A 22,150-nucleotide genomic window follows, 5' to 3' on the forward strand; every position below is an offset into this window, starting at 1 on the left:
AGTGAGTTACACAGGTAATTTACCATACCCATGCTATTGTAAGGGGAGGGGACAAGCTTCATTTTGATTGAGGGGGATTTGACATGCCTGAAGTATTGGCAGCATGAAAATAAGCAATAAACACAACATGACAAAATGTAGTGAAAAGGTGGTGCTTACTACTAAGCTTTACTTCTAGCTTACTTCTAGCTGGTGTTCAAAGACATTAAGCAACCTGCTTTCTGCTGATGTCAAGAGTTTTAGTTGCTACCTACAAGAGGATGTAGTTTAGTGTGTTAATTGGTATGAAACCATTTTACAGAAAAGCACCAGTCATAAAAATAAGTGTGCTCAAGACATACCATCCTCCCATCTCAACTGGGCTAATAAGATGTTGTATTACTCATAAAACACAGCATGAACAAGCTGAGTGATGTCATAATTTATATAATGATGCATTTCAAATGTTCCCATGCTTCATTTTTTACTTACATTTTCTAATGCTCTAGATCTCTATCAGACCAGGGTTAGAAGCTACCGAGGGGAAAGGTTAGTTTGGACATGGAGTCTTTGGAAGCTGTTCATCCAACTCATACAGCCTTATTTCCAAGGTCAGCGATGAATATTTTCAGTCATTTAATCATATACAGCATGAGAGAGTAATGAGAGCTCTGCAGTGTTGGATGACCCACTACAGATGTAGCAGATTAAAAGATGCTAATCCCCACTGATTCCACGCTCCTTTTTCAGTTCAGCAGAAAAGAGCATTCTCCAAGCAGGAGCTCTTTAAAAAAAAAACAAAAACAACAACACAAACAAAACCACCAAAAACAACAAAACAAAACAGTGTTGGATTGCTTAAATAAAATGCTGTGCTTCAAGGAATGTCTGGCTGATGGAGAAGTGAACCAAATGAATAATTCAATGCATTTTTCCCTGCTTGAATGTTTCTGCAGTTCTAACTAAAGTTACAGTTGTGCAAGCTCTGTGTTGACTTTTGAAATGTAACATTTTAAAGAAAACAAATCAATTCTTGTGTTTGTGGGGTTTTTTCCTTTAACAGATTGCAGATTAAAGGAATTTAAGGCATTAACAGTTCATCCATAAGACCGAGGATGAGGAAGTCTAAGACTCTTCGGCAAACTCTTCTCAGGTTTTTATTTTTAACAGGGGGGGAGTACACACGTCATGAGTTTACCGTTAAGAAATTCAAACTATGTGCTGCGAAAAGGAGCTATATCACTTAAAAAAAAAAAAAAAAAAGGTTAAAAAAGATAGAAACCTGTAGCTAATGGAATAAAAATGTTTGCAATCCTAATAATCCAGAATCTTATGTACAAAAATCTAAGCAATGAAATGCATGTCACTAAAACAAAGCTTTTGCAACTGCTATGGCAACTTACATGTAAACTTAACTTTTTGATTGTTCCAGAGTTTGTAAATTGAGTCCAAAGGTAAACTACAAATAACAATACAGAGATTGCAGATACCATCAACTACTATCAGGGGGAAAAAAAGGGAAAAAAAAAAAAAGTCTGCCTATTTTATATAATCTGACACTTAGAGCAAATGTGGCAAAATATCTTTCTTTAGTTTTCCTACTTGGGGGGAGGAAAAGAAATGAAGCAAATTTATTGTTGCTGGAAAGATGAATTGAGGGGGGAGGGGAAAAAGAGAAGTCAAGAAATCAGATACATTCAATGAGCCTTCAAACTCACTTCAGCAATAGGGATAAATAATTTAATCAACTCAGCTTCACTCTTTTCTTCCTATCTCCCCAGTGCAATAGGCAGATATTAAAAAAGAAAACTTTAAAATTCATGAGCAGTGTTATGTGTGTTAGAACTATCACTATACAATAAGAGATATAAAGTAATACCAACACAAGCTCTTCTTGTGTGTATGCATCTGCGTGTGCAAATGCACACTTACTCACTCACACTTTTCACCATACAAACAAGAATTCTTTGTGAAATTTATGTATAAGGAATTTATTTTTTTTCCAAATTACATTTTTGGGAGTGTGGTCAAGTACCATCAGTCAAGGACTTTCAACATCATTTGGCTTTTCGGATAACATGGGCAATATGTGACAGGGCACCAGACTTTGAAAGATTTGAAATAAGTAGAGTTCAACAAATGCTGCTATAGTACCCCCTAATTAGGGGAAAATACCTAGAAAACAGTAATTTGGTAAAAGCCACAAATACCATATGGTACCATTATCATGACAAATGATCAATCATCATTTTAATGAGGTGGTTTTAATCTCAATTTTCCAGAACAACTCAATACATATAAAAATAAAACTCAGTGATGAAAAGGTGTTCTTTTCTTTTGTAATTTATGAAGGGCATATTAATAACTACGGAGAAAAACTAACTGCAGTAAGTGGTCAGAAGCCTCAAAAATATTCATATTTTATATAATATATAGTCAGATAATAATTTTTGGAATCTAAATCAAACTGTTGACTTTTTTTCATGTGAAACAATCCAGTCAGTTTACCAGTTACATTCCAGTAGTTGACTCGTGTCAACAATGCCTAAATACAGGAATGGTCAAACTATCAAACGTTCATTGTTTATGCATGGAACAAAATTCTGTAGTGAAGGTAATAGTAACCTTTAGTGCTGAACATCACCCAGCCAAGACTAAGGCTAGTACTTCCCATACCCATCATGAGACAATAAATACGTATAACCTGGATTACATGATATCATAGGTTAATCTCAGCATTTTATATTGAAAGCTCTGATTTAGGATGTAAGATGTGGGCTTTATTTCACTTAATTTTGCCACATTGTGAAAATTAAGACTTCTGACAGCTTCGAGGTACGACCTTTTCCATCAGCAACTGGATTTACTAAGGTAAAAGCCATGGGGCAAAAATAACCAAAGCCTCGTCCGAAACGCTTCCATCGTCAGCTCTGCTGCTGCTGCAGCGATGAGAAGTTGAGTGGGGTCGGTGTGCCCCCCACTGCAGGAAAGGGCTGTCCCCCTGGCAGAGATTGCAGAAAGGGACAACCTTTTGTCCGCCCGCCTCAACTTTCGTTTTGACACGGCGCTGGTATGTAACCTCGCGGGGAAAGAGCTCTTTCTTATTTAAATCCCAAAGAAGCCGCTCCCGACTAGGCAGGGCCGTAGGTTTCGTGCCGGCCGGCTCCAGGACTGAGCAACCGCCGGCGGGCACGTCGCGGCCGCGCCGGGGCGGAGACCAGAGCCCGGGCCAGCAGGGCCGCGGGCTTTCCCCCGCCCCAGGCAGTCTCGGGACCCGCCCGCCGGAGCTGGACGCAACTTCACCGCTTTGCTTTCCTCAGCACAGCTCTGGCCAACACCGCATCCCGTGTCTGAGGGCAAAGCGCGACCAGCATCGCCCCCGGGCCCGAGGGGCGGACAGGACGGGGGCGGTGGGGGTCGTCCCGGGTCCCATCCACGGGAGCAAAGGGGTGGGATGTACTGGGCCGGCGAAGTGCCTCCCCCTCCCCGCCCGCCGACTGGGCCCGCGGCGGTGTCTCCAAGCCGGCTGCTCAGTGCGCCTGCAGCCCGCGAAAAAAGGGGAGAGGGCTAGCCCCCGCCGCGGAAGGTTCTCCGCGCACTCCGAGGAAGCCGTCGGTAATAGCAGCGGGGCACGGCGGCGTGGAGGCGCTCGCCTGCCCCCTCGGACTTAGCCAAGACCCCTGTAAGTGCCTTCTCGGGGGAAGCGGGGGCAGCCGGCCTCCAGGAGCCTATTGCCGAACAGTCGTGCACGCCACCGCCCCGGGGAACAAGGGAGGCAGCAGTCTCGGACCCTGTGTGGGGACGGCGGCAGCGGCCGGCAGCTGCTCATCGCGGGAGGCGCCGGGAGCAGACGCGCTGTGCCGCTGCGGCACCCGCTGTGGCCGAGGGGAGCCAAGCGTGTCCCGCCCGGCGCCCGCCGCCTAACCGACAAATCAGCCGGAGGAAGCAAAAAGGCTGGGAGGAAACTCGTTCCTCTTCGGTTGAAACAGCCAGAAAGCGGCCGCCCCTCCGCCGCCGGCCAGGGGGCTGCGGCCTAGAGGCGGAAAAGCTTTTTCGGGACGAGCTGTCACCTGTGTTTTTTTCAGCGAAGCGCCCCGAGACAGCCCTAGTGCTGCTGTACTAATAAGCAGAAAATGATTCCCACATCAGCTTCCTCCGACGGGGAGCGCCCGTATAAACGCTGTGTGCAATAAAGTTGGTTACATTAACACGCTGAATAAATGTCCTGACGTTCCTTGCGGGACGGTTTCTCCTTAGCGATGGATATGCCTGTGGCAGCAACTTTTAAGAATTAGTAATCGGGCAGTAAAGATTCCAAGCGATTAAAAGATTTGCTGATGTAGGTGGGGTTTTTTTGGTTTTTTTTGGGGGGGAGAGCAAAAAAATGGGTTCTCCTTAAGTGAAGCACAGTAAGTGCTACAAAGCAGAGGAGTCTGCCACTCCATCTTATTTGCAAATGAAGGTCCCGATTACTAACACTTAAAGTACTGAAGGAGAAATTTGCTAATTACATATCACACACATGAAACCCCGAACTGTCAGATGCCAGCATGTTTGCAGTCGATATCATCCCTCCCGTGTGCACATTTACTAAACGCAGCTTGCTAGCAGAGCTCGCTATACGATAAATCGTCCAGGTTTGAAATTAACAGATACTTCTAGCGCGTCTCAAAAAGCAGCCGAATATCCACTCTTCACGACATATTGGTGCGCTAGGCGGAATAAAAAAACGAAGCTAAGTATTGGCAGCTGAGATTTACCGTTCATGGATATGAACGACTTGATTTCTGGAGGGAACGTGTAAAAGACCTGACAGGTACGTTTAGCGATTGATTCTCCCTTCATAAGGTACAAACCCAAAAAGCAAGGCAGAGACAATGCCGAAAAGTATTAAAGCTCAAAATCGATTAGAGCCCGTCAGAGGACCTTTTAAAACAATACAAATCGCGGACTTCTGCGTAATATTTTATTCCATAGGACAGTAAATTTGCCGTGAATGAGCTGCCTTGTTCACTGGCCGGTTCATGAGAGAAGGAAAAAAAACCAAACCAACAAACCAACAAAACCAAACAAAAAACCCCAAGCAACAACTTCTTGCTTGCAGTTACAGACAACTATCGGGAGGAAAGGACAGCGGGATGTGACGCCAAGTGTGAGTTAATGAATTTACGCCTCTGCTCCTGCAGGAGCGAGCCCGGTCTGTATCTCCCTAGTTGATGGATGCCCATTAATACACCTGCATTCACGTCTCGGCCGTGGGTAGGCACGCAGGGATTCAGTGCGGCGCAGCACAGTTTTGCCAAGTCCTTTCCAAACGTCAATACCCTTCAAGTCACACCCAAAGGAGAGCGATTTTTCTGGATTTCCGAGCGTACCGATGACCGAGGCGGTTTTTCTGCCAGGAACCTTCTACCTTTCTGTATGTGCCTGCGTGTGTGTGTGTGTGTCTGTGTATACATATCTATCTCCTAGAGAGGGATTAATTAACCGGGTTTGAGCTGAAAGAGGCTGCAGTGACGAGCCCAGTGGCGATTGGCCGCCCGCCTGCCTGGCCCTGCCTTTATAATTTCCACACGAGTGCATCTGGGCTCTTATACAAACCAACAGCCAGCTTCTTCTGACATACACACACACACGGCACTTTTTTCCACCATCTGATTAACCACCCAGCATACACACAGTGATTACTACGGGAAAACATAAATAAATACGAAGAGGTTTTATTATTTTGACTACTGGAAGCCTCACTGTGTCTCAGTGCAACTTTTGTTTTTCTTGCTTCTGGGGAAGGTGCAGCTCTCAATGCTTTCCTCTCACTCACGGACCCTTTAAAAAAAGGGGGAGGAAAAATATCGCCCCCTCCAGTCCCCCACCCGCTCCCCCCCCGCCCCCCCCCCTCCTCTCGCCACACACACTTCAAGACGGCTGATCTAAAAAAGCAGGAAGAGAGCATCTGAGGAGCAGCAGCCCCAGCACATTTTGAAAAACATTTGTTACATTTCAGAGTGCGGCAGCCTGTTTCTCCTCTGAAGTTGGCTCCAGCCTTAGCAGCCGCATTGGATCCCACAGCCTATTGCGAGACTCCGGTATACAATCCGGATCTCTGCCCCAACATGATCGCGGCCCAGGCCAAGCTGGTGTATCATCTGAATAAATACTACAACGAGAAATGTCAAGCCAGGAAAGCTGCCATCGCCAAAACAATCCGAGAAGTCTGCAAAGTGGTGTCGGACGTGCTGAAGGAGGTGGAGGTGCAGGAGCCTCGCTTCATCAGTTCCTTGAATGAGATGGACAATCGCTACGAGGGGTTGGAAGTCATCTCCCCCACGGAGTTTGAAGTCGTGCTGTATCTGAACCAGATGGGGGTTTTCAACTTCGTGGACGACGGCTCCTTGCCGGGCTGTGCTGTGTTAAAGTTAAGCGACGGGCGCAAGAGGAGTATGTCCCTCTGGGTGGAGTTCATCACGGCGTCTGGCTACCTCTCCGCTCGCAAAATCCGGTCCAGATTTCAGACTCTGGTGGCTCAAGCCGTGGATAAGTGCAGTTACAGAGACGTGGTAAAGATGGTGGCGGACACCAGCGAAGTGAAGCTGAGAATCAGGGATAGATATGTCGTGCAGATCACTCCGGCGTTCAAATGCACCGGGATCTGGCCGCGGAGTGCTGCCCACTGGCCGCTTCCTCACATCCCCTGGCCAGGACCCAACAGGGTAGCGGAGGTCAAGGCGGAAGGCTTCAACCTCTTATCCAAGGAGTGCCACTCTCTGGCCGGCAAGCAGAGCTCGGCCGAGAGCGATGCCTGGGTGTTGCAGTTCGCAGAAGCCGAGAATAGACTGCAGATGGGCGGCTGCAGGAAGAAATGCCTCTCTATCCTCAAAACCTTGCGGGACCGGCACCTGGAGCTGCCGGGCCAGCCCCTGAATAATTATCACATGAAGACTCTGGTTTCATACGAATGCGAAAAGCACCCCCGCGAGTCGGACTGGGACGAGTCGTGCCTGGGGGACCGGCTCAACGGGATTTTACTCCAGCTCATCTCCTGCCTCCAGTGCAGGAGGTGCCCGCACTACTTCTTGCCCAACTTAGACCTCTTTCAGGGCAAACCTCACTCGGCTCTGGAAAATGCGGCCAAACAAACGTGGCGACTGGCTAGGGAAATACTTACCAACCCGAAAAGTTTGGAGAAACTTTAGAGGGTAACTGTAACAACAGCCTGACCGAAGTCTGCTTTTTTCCCGATAAAATTTAAGAAGCCTGTTCGAAAAGTCAAATATTTCCACTCGACAATGCAAATAATATTATATCTCCCTCTCCCTCTCTCTCTTTTTTTTTTTTTTTTTTTGTAAGGAATATAGCTGAGGCTCTTCATGAAAAAAAAAAAAAAAGGCAAAGAAGAAAAAAGAGTATCGTTTGCCACAGTTTTGCTCTTCCCCTTGGAAGGAAAAAAAAAAAAGAGAGAGAGAGAAAGAAACAAGAAGGAAAATTTGCCGTAATTTAACACGATTGTGACCATTCTGCCTAGAAATGCTACCAATGGATTATAACAAACCCGGTATTTTTACGTAAGCCCTCTGTGAGTAAAAGCTGTTTGGATATGCCACCTGAACAAATCCTAATGTACCTTTTAATTTGTATCAAATATTGTGATCTCACATTGTCTTTGAAATTGTGGATGTTGGTGTTTTGTGATTTGGTGAACAGAAGTTAAATTTCCATTTTGGATACTTCAAGGACATTTTCTGCTAAAGAGAAGATACCATAAAAAAAAGGTAGATTTTATCACGGTACTTTTGCTAATTGTTGTTTGAAGTGTCTAAACTTAACAAGTTTACATTTTTCGTTTCATATATATTGCTTGTTCTATTTCTAACATTCCATAAATATACTTGAAATGTTATTTAAATATATTCAAAAGAAATTTGGATTCTGCTTATATAATAACGCTTGAATATTGGAATTATATATTTGAAAATGCACTTGAAATACACTGGATAATTACCTTTTGTGATTTAGATTTTAATTCCTGTTGCTGATTTATTTAATTACAAGCTAATAAATGAAGTAAAATGCATATGGGTAAGTGTTTCAATACCAGATCAAGTTTTCTACTTGAAATAACAGAGGCAGCTAAGGTTTGTGAATTTTGCATTTCTGTGGATAGCTGCTTGAACCCTGTAAAGCATAAAAGTTAAGGGCAGCAGCCTGATTTTGTATTTTGAATAGTTTTGAACAACAGGGAAGTATTAGTGGTACACATCCGTTAGAACTGAGCTCCAGATGACCATCAACAACTGCCAGTAACACTTTTTCAGCCATCAGAAAAGCAGTCCATTTTCAAAAGGCACTGATGTGTTTCTGCTTGGGTTTGGACAAAGATGAGGCAACACAACACATCTCTGAAACAGTCAGTGTACTGATAAAACTATCATTTTGGTGCAAGCATTAAAAAAAAAAAAAAAAAAACCAAACAAAAAAAACCAACAACAAAACAAACCAGAAAAGAAAATTGATAGGTGAAAAGTTCATGCCAGCACCAATAAAATGAACAACAATATTACTTCTGACCTACAAATCCGTTTTGAATGTGATAAGATTGCCAGTTGCACTCCCAGAAATCAAGCCCCTGTGCTCCCAGGGCATTCAGAGGGAATAACATGTGCGTGCCTACAAAACTGCAAGTGATCCAAAATTGTTTACTGGTGCTGCAACTCCTGGCCCGTTTCAACGTGCATTTCTTTAAAGCGGCTTTAAAATCAAAATGTGTAACAACGACGCAGATTTTGCTTAGAACCCTAACAGTCAACAAGTGCTGAAAGAGGTCGATTGCCCATGCAACACTCACTAGCAACCCTTTCCAGTGGATGCACTTTAACGAAACCGTTATACCCAGCCATTCTGACATACGGTCTTAATTTTTATATTTTTCCCCCAGCACTGTGAAGCTGGAGAAATTATTTGTCAAAGAGAAATCACCTTACTAAAAACACATTCAAACGAGGTTGCTAGCATTTTCTTGGAAATTATTTATGATCTCTTTTCAGAATAAAAAAGAAAAAGTCCCAATGTCTTAGAAAAGTACCTTCCCTATTTTCTCTCTTCTAACGTTTTCCATCGCAATAACAACAACGAAAAAGCAATAGTGAAAAAAGCGATGCCCGGTGACATACGTCCCTTCCGTACATCCCCTCCTCCCCCCGTAGCAGCCCCCTGATGCGTTCCTGCGGGGAGGAAGCCACGCAAAGGTTTCTGCTCGAGTCACGCACCCGTGCTCTGTTGCGGCTGGGCTGGAGGATTTAGCGGAGGGGAGGGGAAGAAGGGGGGCGGCGCTGGGGAATTGGTAGTAGTAAATGACTTCAGAAAAAGCCCCAGAGCTTTCCCAGGAATCAGCTCTTGGGTGCATGCCTATTTCCCCTTTATTTTAATTTATTATTATTATTTTCTCCAGGAAAATAAGCATTAACTTGCATTTCCGCAGTGTTTACTCAAATGCACCGTGTTTTCTTCCAAGGAAACGAACGTTTCCCAAATAACGGGATTCTCCGTTATCCTCGTAAAGGGAAACCCTCTCCGCTGTGTCTCGGGAAGGCAGCGGGCTGGGACTGCTGCTCCCCCCCTGGGATTTCAGAGCAATTGGCTTAACTACTAAATCTGACGACGTTCATACAAAGGCACTGAGCGAAAGACTGCCGGAAAACGCTCACGCCGCAGTAAGAAAGGAGGGTTTAACATCGTTAATACATTGCGGGGTGTGTGTATGTTGGGGTTTGTTTGTTTGTTTTTGTACTTTTTAATAAAACGCAGCGAGAGGAGACTGACGGGCGCGGAGTTTGGAGGGAGGGGGCGGCCCCAGCGCAAGTGTGCCAGAGACACCCGCCGCACTCACCTTGGGGTCGATCTTCTTGAAGGCCGGGTCATCCTCATCCACTTCGAAGTAGATTTCTGTGGTAGTGATGGAGAGCGTCCCCTTGGCCACCACCACGGGGGCGATGAGCTGTGCCGGCGTGCTGAGGACCACGGGGCCTGCAAGGCAAGGGCAACGGAGTCAGGTTGGAAGCTCCCGGCCGGCCCATCCCCGGTGGCCCTTCCCCTTCTCTCAGCCGAGCGAGCGCCCGGCGAGCCCCCTAATAAACTCTGTTTGTAAACTGCCGTGTTTATTCCCCTGCTGCCCGCGGTCAGCGCTTTGAACTCCGCAGTCAGGACAGAAGCGAGTTTGTGAGCTCCGGGTTGCGAGATAAATCAGCCATCAGCGAAATGAAGAGCGGTTAGAGTGAAAAATAGCTGCCTCTTAGAAGTAGGTCCCTTCTCTTTTCATGCCCTTTTGATCCTCGTTAACACTATCGCTGTTTATGTGCGATAGCGGCGACTCATTTACACACAGCTTCGACCTGGCAGCGGAGGGTCTCTGGCCCGGCAGAGCAGCCCGCAGCCTCCGCCCGCCACACCGACCCTGAGAAGCCTGGGGACAAAATTTTTAACTCTGGCTCCAGATCTCAGCTCCGAAAGTATTGTGAAAGATTAGAGATTGTTTTCGGTTTTGTTTTTGCTGTTTTCCCACTCCCTATCCCCCTTACTTCTATATCACATGCACACAAAGGCTAGCATTGTTAAATATATTTACAGCAAGACAGTTTTTACTTCACCTTGCTATCACTCAATCCTTTTATAATTACTGTAACAATGTTTCGCTTAAGTATATTCCTTATCGAGATGCTTGCACGGGCACTGAAAAGATGGGATGGAGAAAACCTACTGTAAAAGGCAGCCTTCTCCGCACAAATCGTTAGTGTTTAATTCAAGGAGGAAAACCCCAAACTTCTGTAATGCCAAAGACAACAGGGGATCACTTTTTCACCATCTTATCTTCACTGTGAATGCAGTCTACTGCTAAAGCTGACAGTATGTGTATGTAGGAAGCTCACTTGCTGTAATTAAATGAAAATATTAAATAAAAAAACTCTTATACATTCAGCTGCTGAAGTGCATAGCGTAATTTCTATACATATGTGTAAACACACACATCCACATACATGCACAAATACACATCTGGCATACAATAATAAAGCATCAGTACTGAGAAACCAGGTGCAGCATCCATCCAGTGCACCTCTCTGAAACTGGCAAACTGATCATCTCAGCAAACGCTTAAAAAGGAGGTTGGTTGTTTTATGTAGTTAAAATCTCCCCTGCAATAAGGAAAACCCTTCTCAGATGGCAGAGTGTCTGCCTGCGCTTCCAGCTGCGGTCCCTGGGCATTCATCTCTCTGGGGACCAAGACAGCAGCACAGGGAACAGCAGGGCCTTGGAGCGGGCAGGGAGAGCCCTGGGCTGCAGCTTGCAGCAAGGCTTATACGCATGGATGCAGACTCTCCTCTCCTCTCTCAGTACTACACGCACACTTTACTACCAGATCTTGAAAGAAACACTTCAAATTATTCACTTAGCCCGAATTAGCCCTGTATCGGTGCATCTAACTGTCATGTTGTTAATGTTTTACTTCACTGTAACACCCAATTTGAGACTGTGTTGCACAATGTTTTGTCACTCGCTCTGCAAAATAAATAAAGAGGAAGGCATGGATTGCTGTGTGCACAAGGGGAAGCTAAACCGCACAGTTTCAGTGACAGCTTTCAGCAGCCCAGCGTGGCAGGCTGGATAATATTGATACAAACTCTATTTTCTTTCATTTTATTGTTTTCCATCTCCTAATAAACCGGGGTAGCCTCTTGACCCTAGTCAGCTGATCAGAATCACATGCGCTGGGTTTGCTTTGCTGCTCTCCCTGTCTCGCCTCCATCTTCCCTTCCTCTATTCGCGGTGAGAAAAGAGCCGAGCAGAGCCGAGCCGAGCCAGGGAAGCCCGGCTGCAGGCTCCAAAGGGCAGGGAGATCGATCCGAAACGCCGCTTTAAAGCCTCATCAATCTTCATCTAGGTTGCTCAAGTAATTACGCCCGATTCTCTTGTACGATTACAAGTGGATTTGGGTTTCTATTCCCCAGGCCCCCTTTCTTTGTGTTTACAGAAGGGGGGCCTGGGCAGACAGCGGCTCCCTGCCCTGCAGAACCACTTGCCCTCTCAAGCAAAGCGTCCCAGCCCTTCCTTCGCCGTTCCCTTCAGCGCGGCCGGGAGTCACCGCCTGGCCCGGCGCACGGTAATGGGCTCCCGGGCCTTTGTGCGGGAAGAAAAGCGCTTTAGGAAGATGCGTCCTGGAAACGACTTGATATTCTATCATTTTAAGGAGGCGTTTGTGGGCTTTGCTGAATCCCAGAAGGAAAACCATCAATTTAATCCAATTACCTCTTTTCCCTAGTGTTATGTGGCTAAAATAAAAATAAAGCCACTCCAATTTTAATGGTCAAAAGGCCAAAACCTTTAATATGACATCCAGGAGAAGACAATAGGTGCACCACGGCTAGCGGGTGTGAGGGGGCAGAGCTTCAAAAGCAAGGGTGGATATAGAGGGAAAAGGGACATGCATTTCTTAGCTCGTTACTGAATGTAGGGGAAATACAGGATTTCTGGCTTCCTCTTTCTCCTCCTGAGAAAAAGCTCCGAGCTCCCAGATCGGTACCTTGGCATCTGCCCTGTGTTCTGCTCAAATGACACCCTCGATTTGTTGTAATGTGAACACGTCAGAGGTATTAAAGTGAGACAAGGAATAAGCGTTATTATACTCTCCAGATAAGAAAACTTTTTTTTTTTTTTAAAGTAATCTTTTAGTAAAAAAGAAGCAGAAAGCTTAATAAACAGTGCTCAAATTATAGGCTTTTGGGGGACAGGTTGTTCAAACTAAGTTTAAAAAAAATCAGAGGTTGGTTTCTGTTCTTTCTTTTATTTTTTAAAATTATTTTTTTCCTTCTGAAAGCATAGAATGATAAAAAAGGTATTAACAGTGTGTGATTTTTACACTTGTCCTTTGGAAATCTCCAATTACAACTTCCAATTCCATAGCATGTTTAAAGAGCACCGAGTCTTTTTGTTGTAGCCTTCAGGGAGCAAGCCAGCCGCTGAGAGAATACGAAATTAATCCACTACAGCTATATATAGAGAGGATTATGTTTTAATCCCCTTTGGGATAGTCTCTGGATTTTTAAGGATCCGATATTAAAATGTTTACATAGAGCACAATCAAAATACTGCAGATTTTCCGTATGGCACCGAGCTACCGGGAAGCTCTGGTCCCCTTTCCAAACACAATTGATAATCCAGTGAAACAAAAGCCGGGCACACCTGAGCCAAGAGCCGCGGGACGGGCTCATTCACATGCGGCAAAGATAACAAGCTCCGGCTACCAGCCTCACCACGTCCCCTCTGCGGCGGTGGCGAGATGCGCTTTTGCAGGGGCTGTAAATATTCATCCTTAGCCTGGCTGCAGCCGCCGAAAAGCGAAGCGCAGTGGTCCCTGCCCGGCATCGGCACCGGGTGATACTGCCGGGCGATCCCAGCCCAGATTAAGCAGCCGGCGGCATTGGGGCCCGCCCTTCCTATCTCCCAGGTAATGCCAACCTGTGGCTGCTCTACTTCGCCAAACAGCATGTGGTTCTTGGGGAAAACACGCGTCCAGAACGCTTGTCAGTTGTTTGGGCTCTAAGCCTGAGTATCTCTGTTTAAGAATCGTTTCATTGCCCCTTCCCAACCTTTCTGAAGCGGCCGGGGTGATGCACGGCAGAGAGGCAGCTACCTAACAAAGAAGTTCTGGCTTTAAAACCAGACCAGAAATCACTTCAGATCCACAGGTCGTGATCTGTTTAAATGGAGCATTTTCCCCTTTGCCTGATCCCTGTGGTTCGCACATGTGATTTACATTTCTAAAATAAACGCTACTGCAAATATACATTTTAAAATAATATTTTCTTTCCAAAAGTAAATGATTACGGGATTGGATGGTCCCAGTGAATAAAAGCCCTCCTCCTCTCCATTAATTTTTGTTAAACTGAGGCTTCAATCCCTGTATTTAGTTCCTGTATCTCAGCTCTTGTATCTTTCAAGTTCAAGTGGAGAAAATCAATGCAAGGGAGAAGGTCTGTCAGTTGAAAGACATTGCTACCTGCTACAGCAATGCAAGTGAAATTACATTTCTTAAGGAAAGGTATTTTGGACTTATTTAAAACATTTTCAGTTTCATAAACTGTCATTTTTCACTCTAAGAGCTAAAGGTGTGTTACATTTATGAGCCTGAAGATTACTCCAGAGGTGTATTTGCTAACATGATTTGGAGTAATTACTCCTAAGTAGGATAGCTTTTATATGCTGAATTATGAAAACAAGCAATTTACCTGCTATAGCCTTAAAAGTCAAGAGCTTCAAAATTAATATTTTGGTGATTACTTGTAGATGAAAAAAAATGCTGTCTGGAAAAAAAAATACTTTGAAAACATATCCAATCAATTATACCAATTCAAATTTACAGTCTAATGGTAGCTACTCTGAAAAAAAAGAAGTAAAAAATCAAAGTAGTAAATATTGTCATGTTTAATTTTTAGCTGACATTGGTTTTTAAAGAAAAAAAAATTATTTGTTCAGATATTGTTTAACACGGGAAATACAAAACTGATTAGCTGAAAATAATAACTTTAATATGTAAAAAAATTTACATGAGCTACAATTCGTAATTTGATAGGATACTGGAACAGGAATTTTGCACACTAAGAATAATTATTAAAAATCACTCACAAGGCAACTGAAATGCCTTCAGCCCTCTAACTGTAAAGTCCAGTGTATCTGACACCAACTTACATTTAAAATTACTACGAATCCCTATACTTGAAACAATTTATATGTAACACACACACTCACACACACACACAAACTTCAGTTTCTTGTAACATAAATCACATAGCATATAAGCAGAAATAGGTATAGGCACCAGAAGCCTTTGGGAAAAGCTCTGTAGCCAGAAAATATTTCATGCAATTAACATCATTAATAGAATACATGCACTGCCATGTATTAGAACAAAAAGCAATGTAAGATTCTTTAAAAATTGTACAGAATTTAGTCTCTTTTTTTTTTTGTTCCTATTGTCATAAATCTGATCCAAGCCACCCTTTAGAAAGATTTCTGCAGTAAATATATTGAACTTACATGAGGATGGTTGCCCCCAATTTGTTCTCTACTACAGCTGATACAAGGAGTAACTCCTTTATGCAAGCCAAGGCTTTTATAGGAATGGATATATACAGCTCCCTTTACATATCACTCTCAACAGTTTCAATAAAGATAATGATTTGCACAACTTTTTGGTTGCAAAAACCAGAATCAAAGCCTAAACAGGGCTATTATCTTGTTTTTACCGTCCACCACCAAATAACAACCTCAGTTCCTTCCCCCTGTTTTCAGAGGTATCCAAGCTTACTTTGTTGGCTTTTTACTCTTGCACAATCATATGTTTCATATTGTGAAGGGAGGGATTGATTTTTATTGTTTTGGGTTTTCCTCTTTTTCTTTTTTTTTTCTGTATGTCAGTGCAGTGTGGATAGGCCTTACTATCCCAAATTTTCCCCACTTTTCCCCCCTTTCCTCCATAAAGCATGTAACATTACTACTAACATCAAAGATCAACTTCAATGGTCTTTTTCCAACAACAATAACTAAACAATTACAGCAACTCGATTCCCTTAAGTGGTGCCATAACGGCAAACAAATGTGTTTGATTAAAAAGAAAATGTAAATAAAAATAATATTACATATTACATCTGTGAATAAAATAATAAGAAATAAATACATATTTTCTGGTGAGACTGAAAATAGTTAAAGATAGCATTGCTTAAGGGAAAATAAAAAGGAATTTTCTCTCAAATATATACATACTTTCTATACATTCAAATTAAGTGACATATGCACCTCTACAGGTAAATTCTTACTTGGATTTCATACCTTTCTGGTCACATCAAAAGAAAAATATAAAACAGTACTTATTCCTGAAGGAAAATGTGTTTCAGAATACTCCTAAGAATCTCTTTATATCATTCAAAGTGCGCTACAAAGCAACCACTCAATACAGTGGTTACAGAATATGCAGAGGCAAGCTCAATACCATACCAAAGTCAATCTTATTAGGTGTCTTCTCACTGAGGACGTGATGTAACAATTAGCTGTGTGTCTAATGGCCTAAAGAAAATCAGAAAATCAACTCTTCCCCCCTTTCACAGGTAAAATCTGATTTTCTCTGTGGCATACAAGAAAACCTTGGAACTGTGCTCAAGTTTTGAGTGGCTTATGTGAGTTTAGTGGTGTTCCAGGACGTGTTCAAGCTCCAACCTGCCAGACCAAGTATTAATAATAATCAAGACTCTCCTTAATGGTTTACAGATGGCCATAAACTTAAATGTTTGGGATAGGGACCTCACTACTGCAATGCATACATTTGCCTCTTCACAATTAGATTCATACAGTGAGCTCTGCCTGAAGCTATACCTTGGAAGGACTGAGTAATTTAAGATGGTTTAGAAACTAACAAGTTGATTATTAAGCAGTACATCCAGATGTGAGTATACTACACTAATGCACTATGACCTGCACGAGCTCCTTCCCCCTTTTCAGGTAAAATTTAAGGTAGTCCTTTTCAAGCCAGACAACCTTAAGTGATGATGAACATGCCCACATAAATGAGTTTTTGTCTCTGAAGGAGTAACTATATCTATATTTAACCAAAAGGTAACAGAAAAACACACCTTAGAAAAGCACATTTAATGTTGGAAAAAGAAAGGAGAAAGCAGAGAGAACACCCTGCTATAGCGGTACACCACCAAAACAGGAGCTCATTGTAATGATTAGGAACGCAAGGGATCAAATCCCACTTGCCAGTCTGCATGAACCAGACTTGACAGGTATATTATACAGTCCAGCCTGTGTACCTTGTCATGCCAATAAAGCTCAGTTGATTAGAAATGAAATGAAAGATGCAAGCCCTCCGCTTTCATATCTTTCAGTTTCTACTCTGGAAAAGCTCTTCAGGATAAACTGTAAGCCTTGTACTCCTTGAGACCATAGTGAAGTATTATGTTCACATAGCTTGTGATACTGAAAATTCACTTATTTGGTTAGCTAATCCTGTATGTGTGTAGGAAGAAAGAAGTATGTTGCTGAATCAGCACACAACTTGCTGGAAGAATCATCTAAGATGCAATAGTAGTAACTTCAAAATTTTCTGAAAATATGAGTATCTCTAAACACCACCAGAAACAGTAGATAAAGTCTTCTAGTCTAACTGTGTCTACTGGTTGATTGCATGTTTCACTTTCTCACAGTCAGGGAACTTCTGATGATTCTCACACAAGAGATTCTCTGGTACCTAATAAAAGGAGAACCAGTGTAGCAAGCTTTGTCATCCAGGTTTAGGCTTTTTTCCTTAACAGCCTGATTTCACTGCAGGAATTTTACTGCTTCTGAAATCCTTGCTCCTGTGCTAAAGTTTGTTCAAAACAGCTTCCAGGTTCAGAAATTACAAAGATAGATACTGACAGAGGATGCTCATGTAAACCTTGTTTCTTTAGAAACCAAGTTAAAAGCAGTTGTATACAGGCTACTGGCAAGGACTGCCCAAGCCCACTGGATGAGGCTGCCTCTTGTACAATTTCTGGCTAATGAAACCAAGACTAAACAAACTGTCTTCTTGATTGATTTTTAAACTTGCTTCTATAACACTAGGAAGGAAAAAAAAAATCCAAACCCCAAACAAAACCCAAACCAAACCAAAGCCAATAACAAAAAAAAAAAAAAAAACAAAAAAAAAAAGGGGGGGAGGGGGGTGGGGATGGGAGGGAAGGGCAGAAAAATCTCAAGTCCTATCCATAGGTCAATGACAGTGCTTAGGTAAATGGTAAATATAGGTACTATAAATACAGTTCTGGATACTCCTCTACTACTAATCTATGTAGGTCTGTCACTGGGTGTTCTTAGGAAATTACAGGGATTTTTACATTGGAACCAAATGCATAGTGATGATGAAATGAGCTACAGAATGGTGGTGTCTGGTTCCTTATGTCTAGGACTATATTTCTGCAATCTCTTTTCCATATATCAGGTAGCTGATGTAGGACATTTTACCTCAGGGCAAGGAAGAAGCTACAAACATGCACTAAGCATGTCTGTAGTCTTTGGCTTTGCCATAGTTTAATTTTGCAGCTTCAGAAATTTCAGATAAAAAACCATTTTGAAAGCTACAGGAAAAATAAAATAAATAGAATGGTATGAGTGGACAATAAGAGCTCACGAAGCACTCTCAGAGCATTCAGAACTACAAAACAACAAAGTTGGAATGTATTTAATTTTGAAGCTTGGAAGGTAGGAAATCTGTCTGCCATTTTAGAAGTTGAAGATGCTCAGGCTTAGAGTGGAGTTTAATAAGGTACAAACAGAAGAACTCTTCAAAGCTGTGCTTAGAAGCACTATCATATGTAACTGACAACCACCTTATTAAATATTAAGGTATTTTGGATAGTTACGTGGAATAATGATTACAATAAACACTGAGATGTCTAAAAATAGCATGTTACTGTGAAATAGTAAGAAACTGAGAGGGGGTTATTTTTCTTTCCAATGTGAAAGCCAACTATGTATCAAAAATGTAACTGCTTTCAGTTTATGCCTGAATCTATACTCCAAATTAAACTCATACAAATATGTTTTTCTTTTTTATACTTAGGCTTGAGGATCAAAATCTGAATATATAATGAGCATAAACTATGGAAATGTGTCCGAATTAAATTTCCATGTTTGGAAGTATGAGACTTGTGTGGTTACATGTCTACCATAAAAAGGGAAAAAGAATCACTCCTCTTCCACATTCTTGTCCTTTCCCCAAACGAGCAACTCCCTCTGCCGTAAATGAAATTCCTATTTGTAATGCTAATTTGCAATGGAATTGAAGGGGAGAAAACTACTCAAGTTGTGCATGCTGAATACTTTCTATTGATAAACTTGAAAAACTAGGAGAAATAGTAAGACTTTTATTTTGGTGTTTTCTAATGAAGCTTTGTTATTTAACTGATGTGTTTGCTTGCGCACATATACAAACATACTCTCTTAAAGTGAAAAACAAACAAACAAACAAACCATGAAAAAGCTTAAGGTACCTTAGCCACCAAGAATGTGCAAGAGAGAGGAGAAAGAGAAAATGTGGAGGGAAAAAAAAAAAGGAAAAAAAAAAAGAAAATAAAGAGAATAACTACTATCTCTGACTCTGGAAGCCTTAGAGGTGGTATCATTGTCTATTTGTTACTGTCCTTCCCAGGCTTCCCCTGTGGCTTCTGCTTTCTGCCCCCTGGGACCCCCATCTGATGTATGGATGGCAACTGCAGCAGTAGAAAGTGAGCACATGATGGGCAGTGCAGGGCTCTTCCAACCATGAGGGACAGGACATGCCAAGGAGGAAGGAGAAGGGTTGGTGAGGGAAGATGAGACTACTTTTGGAACCACTATCATACTTTGCTCTCCAGGATTTGAGAGGGATAATGATTCCTGTCTTCTAAAACTTCCTGGTTAGGCTGTGGTGACTGCTATTTCACCCTTTCTTTCAATTTATTACTCTGACACTACATAATGCAACAAAACTTTCTTTGGTTGGCCACAAACAAATGATGCTTTTTTTTTTTTTGCCTGCATCATCTAATACCTTGAAAACCTGCCTTCTCAGCAGAGGCTCAAGTTATTGTTTTTTGCTTTAATTTAGGAAATCTACTGTTTCTCTTACATACCTTAAAATCATTTTCAGATGGCAACAGAAGAAAGAAACCAACCAAACAAAGAAAATATGCCCCTCTACCACTTCTTCAGAACAGGTAAGAAAAAGCTGCAAACAGCTTTGCTTACCAGAGACCGTCAGCACCATTCAACTCTTGTGAAGAAAATTTGGTGTCATATTTTGGCCATAAGAAATGTTATTATAACTAACTATGTAGACGTAAAAATATGTAACTCTATAATCTACATTAATATATGTGTAAATCTTTTATATTATATGTCTAAAGCTGAGTCAATCTTATGTCAGTTTTCCATCCCAAAAACTTTTGTGAGCTTTTTGTGGCTTTAGATGCAGTGTCTTGGTGTGTCAGTGTTTTTGTTACTTCATCAGGATCTATGCAAGGCTTCAAAATAATTTCATAAATGCAAATGAGTCCTTTGTTAAAACGTGGAATAGAAGATTTCATTAATGGCTACACTGTTTACTTCTTTTTTCCCCCTTTTTTTAACATACTGCTATACAATTTTGACTGTAACTGTGTACTAGAACTTTAGGAGCTATTCCAATTTCCTCTAATGACAGCACCAAATATTTCTTTAGTTGGAAACTGCTCAAAATCATGACGCTTTCTATTAGTGTGGCTGAAATGAGACAAAAGACTTATTTTGCATAGGCCACAAAACAGATGTTGATAATGTTTGGTTACAACCAGACTTGTCTGGACTTCAAACACATGACCTGGAAGTGAAAGGTCTTATATCTCATTAATAATAATACAAGCTGTCAAATCCTTATGACCTGGTGTGTTCCTTAGCACTGGCCAGTAAGTAAATACACAGCACACTGCCAAGAAGTCTGGACAGAGAGCTTATCACATTTAGTCCTTAAGCCAGTATAGACTCAGGCTGGCTTAGATGGAAGATCAGCTCTTGTTTAGCAGTAGTCATACTGCTTTCTATAAATATTTCTACACTGAAGCTCAGAGTTGCTAAAAGTTAGGGCAGTGCTGGGATGCTGAGTCTTACTCAAACCTTCCTGGCACATTTGCATTGGGGGTGGGGGATGGGGGTTTACTTCCACCTAAGACAGATGTCTAAGGAGAATGGAAGATTCTGTAATGAAGGTTAAGATACATTAAGACTAAGATGCATCAAAGGCTGTTAGTGTCTTTCCTTGGGTTTATTTGGATGAGTTGTGCAACCTCATATAATGGAACAAATAATATGTATTTATTCTTGCAAGATGACTTGTGAGGCTGTAATTCACCATGGTTCAGAGTCTGAATTGATTTAGCCCATGCAACTAACCAGACAGATGCCTGCATAAGCCTTTTGTCTTCCTAAAATAACCTAAAGCCTCATATCCTCCTATCTTTATTTCCTTCTTTTTTCCTTTCTAGAAACTATTCTTTAGAGAGCAGAAGAAGATCTTGTCAGGGATAGTTTGTTTGGCTATTTGCTGTTGCCACTAGCCATATAACAAAACAGATGAAATGTGCTCCAGTTGCAGAACATACATCTTGCAAAAACGCGATTAAGAATACATTCTGCTCTTGGATGCACACAAACAATTCTCAGCAAGTCAACTGCAACTTCATAACAAAGAGAAGAGAATTTATTTCTAAAATGTAGAATTCATAAAATCTGAGCGGTTCAACGTTTATTCAAATTTTTCTTAATGACCTAATTTAGTGCAAGATCAGTGCTTAAAAGAAAAAAATCTTTTGGGAAAGAATATTATTTATCTCCTAAAACATATACCCCTTTGAGAATGCCAGTTTACAATATCAACATATTTTTCATTTTGAAAAAAAAAAAACAGCAACTAAGCAGAAGACAAACTGTTAGCAAATTTGCATTCTCAGTCTTAACAAAAAAAAGGTATTTAAGAGTCCTATTTTCAGCATTAGAAGAGGAAAAGCATTGGAAGAAGGAAAAGAAAAGGAGAAGAGTTAGTAATATCAACTCACTACAGTAGATTTGATTGTATTACCCACAAATGTACAATATATTAGAAAACTGTTAAAATTGACTGGACTATCTCAGTCATTAGTTCTAACAGAGATGTGACTTGCCTCTTGAAGTGAACAGTCTGGGAAGAAAAGGAGCTAAAACTGAAACAGAAAAATGTAAAATATTTTAATACGTAAATTCTAAAACAAGAACAACTTTTTTTTGTAACTCATACTGTAAGACAGTTGAAGTACTGCTTTAGTTAAAAATCTCCATGCAAACTTAGAAGTCATAATTCTAAGACCATAGTAACAGGGAATTTGATTGTTACATTTTATCAAAATGCTACTTAATATAATGAAATCTGACTAACTGCCATTGCAACATGTGGAATGCTAAGATTATATAATAAGAATATTCAGACTATAATTATTTAAAAATTCCCCATCCCATATGTAATTTATCAAAGTTAACTTTACACTGATTTGTGCCACATGGTTGATGAAAAACTATAAAGAGTCTCTGGAACAAAAGGTAT

At 41.8% G+C, this 22,150-nt stretch overlaps 2 protein-coding genes across 6 annotated transcripts in view; one reads left to right on the forward strand and one right to left on the reverse strand.

The window, feature by feature from the left end:
• Nucleotides 1-22,150, reverse strand: part of NBEA (neurobeachin) — a 486,697-nt gene that overhangs the window by 145,382 nt on the left and 319,165 nt on the right. For 4 of the 5 annotated variants that reach the window (XM_054164764.1, XM_054164763.1, XM_054164761.1 and 1 more), the window contains one exon: nucleotides 9,863-9,999. In XM_054164764.1, coding sequence (XP_054020739.1) covers nucleotides 9,863-9,999 — 137 coding nt within the window. Of the gene's footprint in view, nucleotides 1-9,862; nucleotides 10,000-21,734; nucleotides 21,774-22,150 lie in introns of all 5 variants that reach the window. The other variant, XM_054164765.1, reaches the window with a different exon arrangement.
• MAB21L1 (mab-21 like 1) lies at nucleotides 5,063-7,286 on the forward strand. Its single transcript, XM_009902839.2, has one exon. The coding sequence runs from the start codon at nucleotides 6,093-6,095 to the stop codon at nucleotides 7,170-7,172; it is 1,080 nt and encodes a 359-aa protein (XP_009901141.1). The 5' UTR covers nucleotides 5,063-6,092; the 3' UTR covers nucleotides 7,173-7,286.

The sequence above is a fragment of the Dryobates pubescens genome, chromosome 10 (genome assembly GCF_014839835.1).
Source record: "Dryobates pubescens isolate bDryPub1 chromosome 10, bDryPub1.pri, whole genome shotgun sequence".
Lineage (NCBI taxonomy): Eukaryota > Metazoa > Chordata > Aves > Piciformes > Picidae > Dryobates > Dryobates pubescens.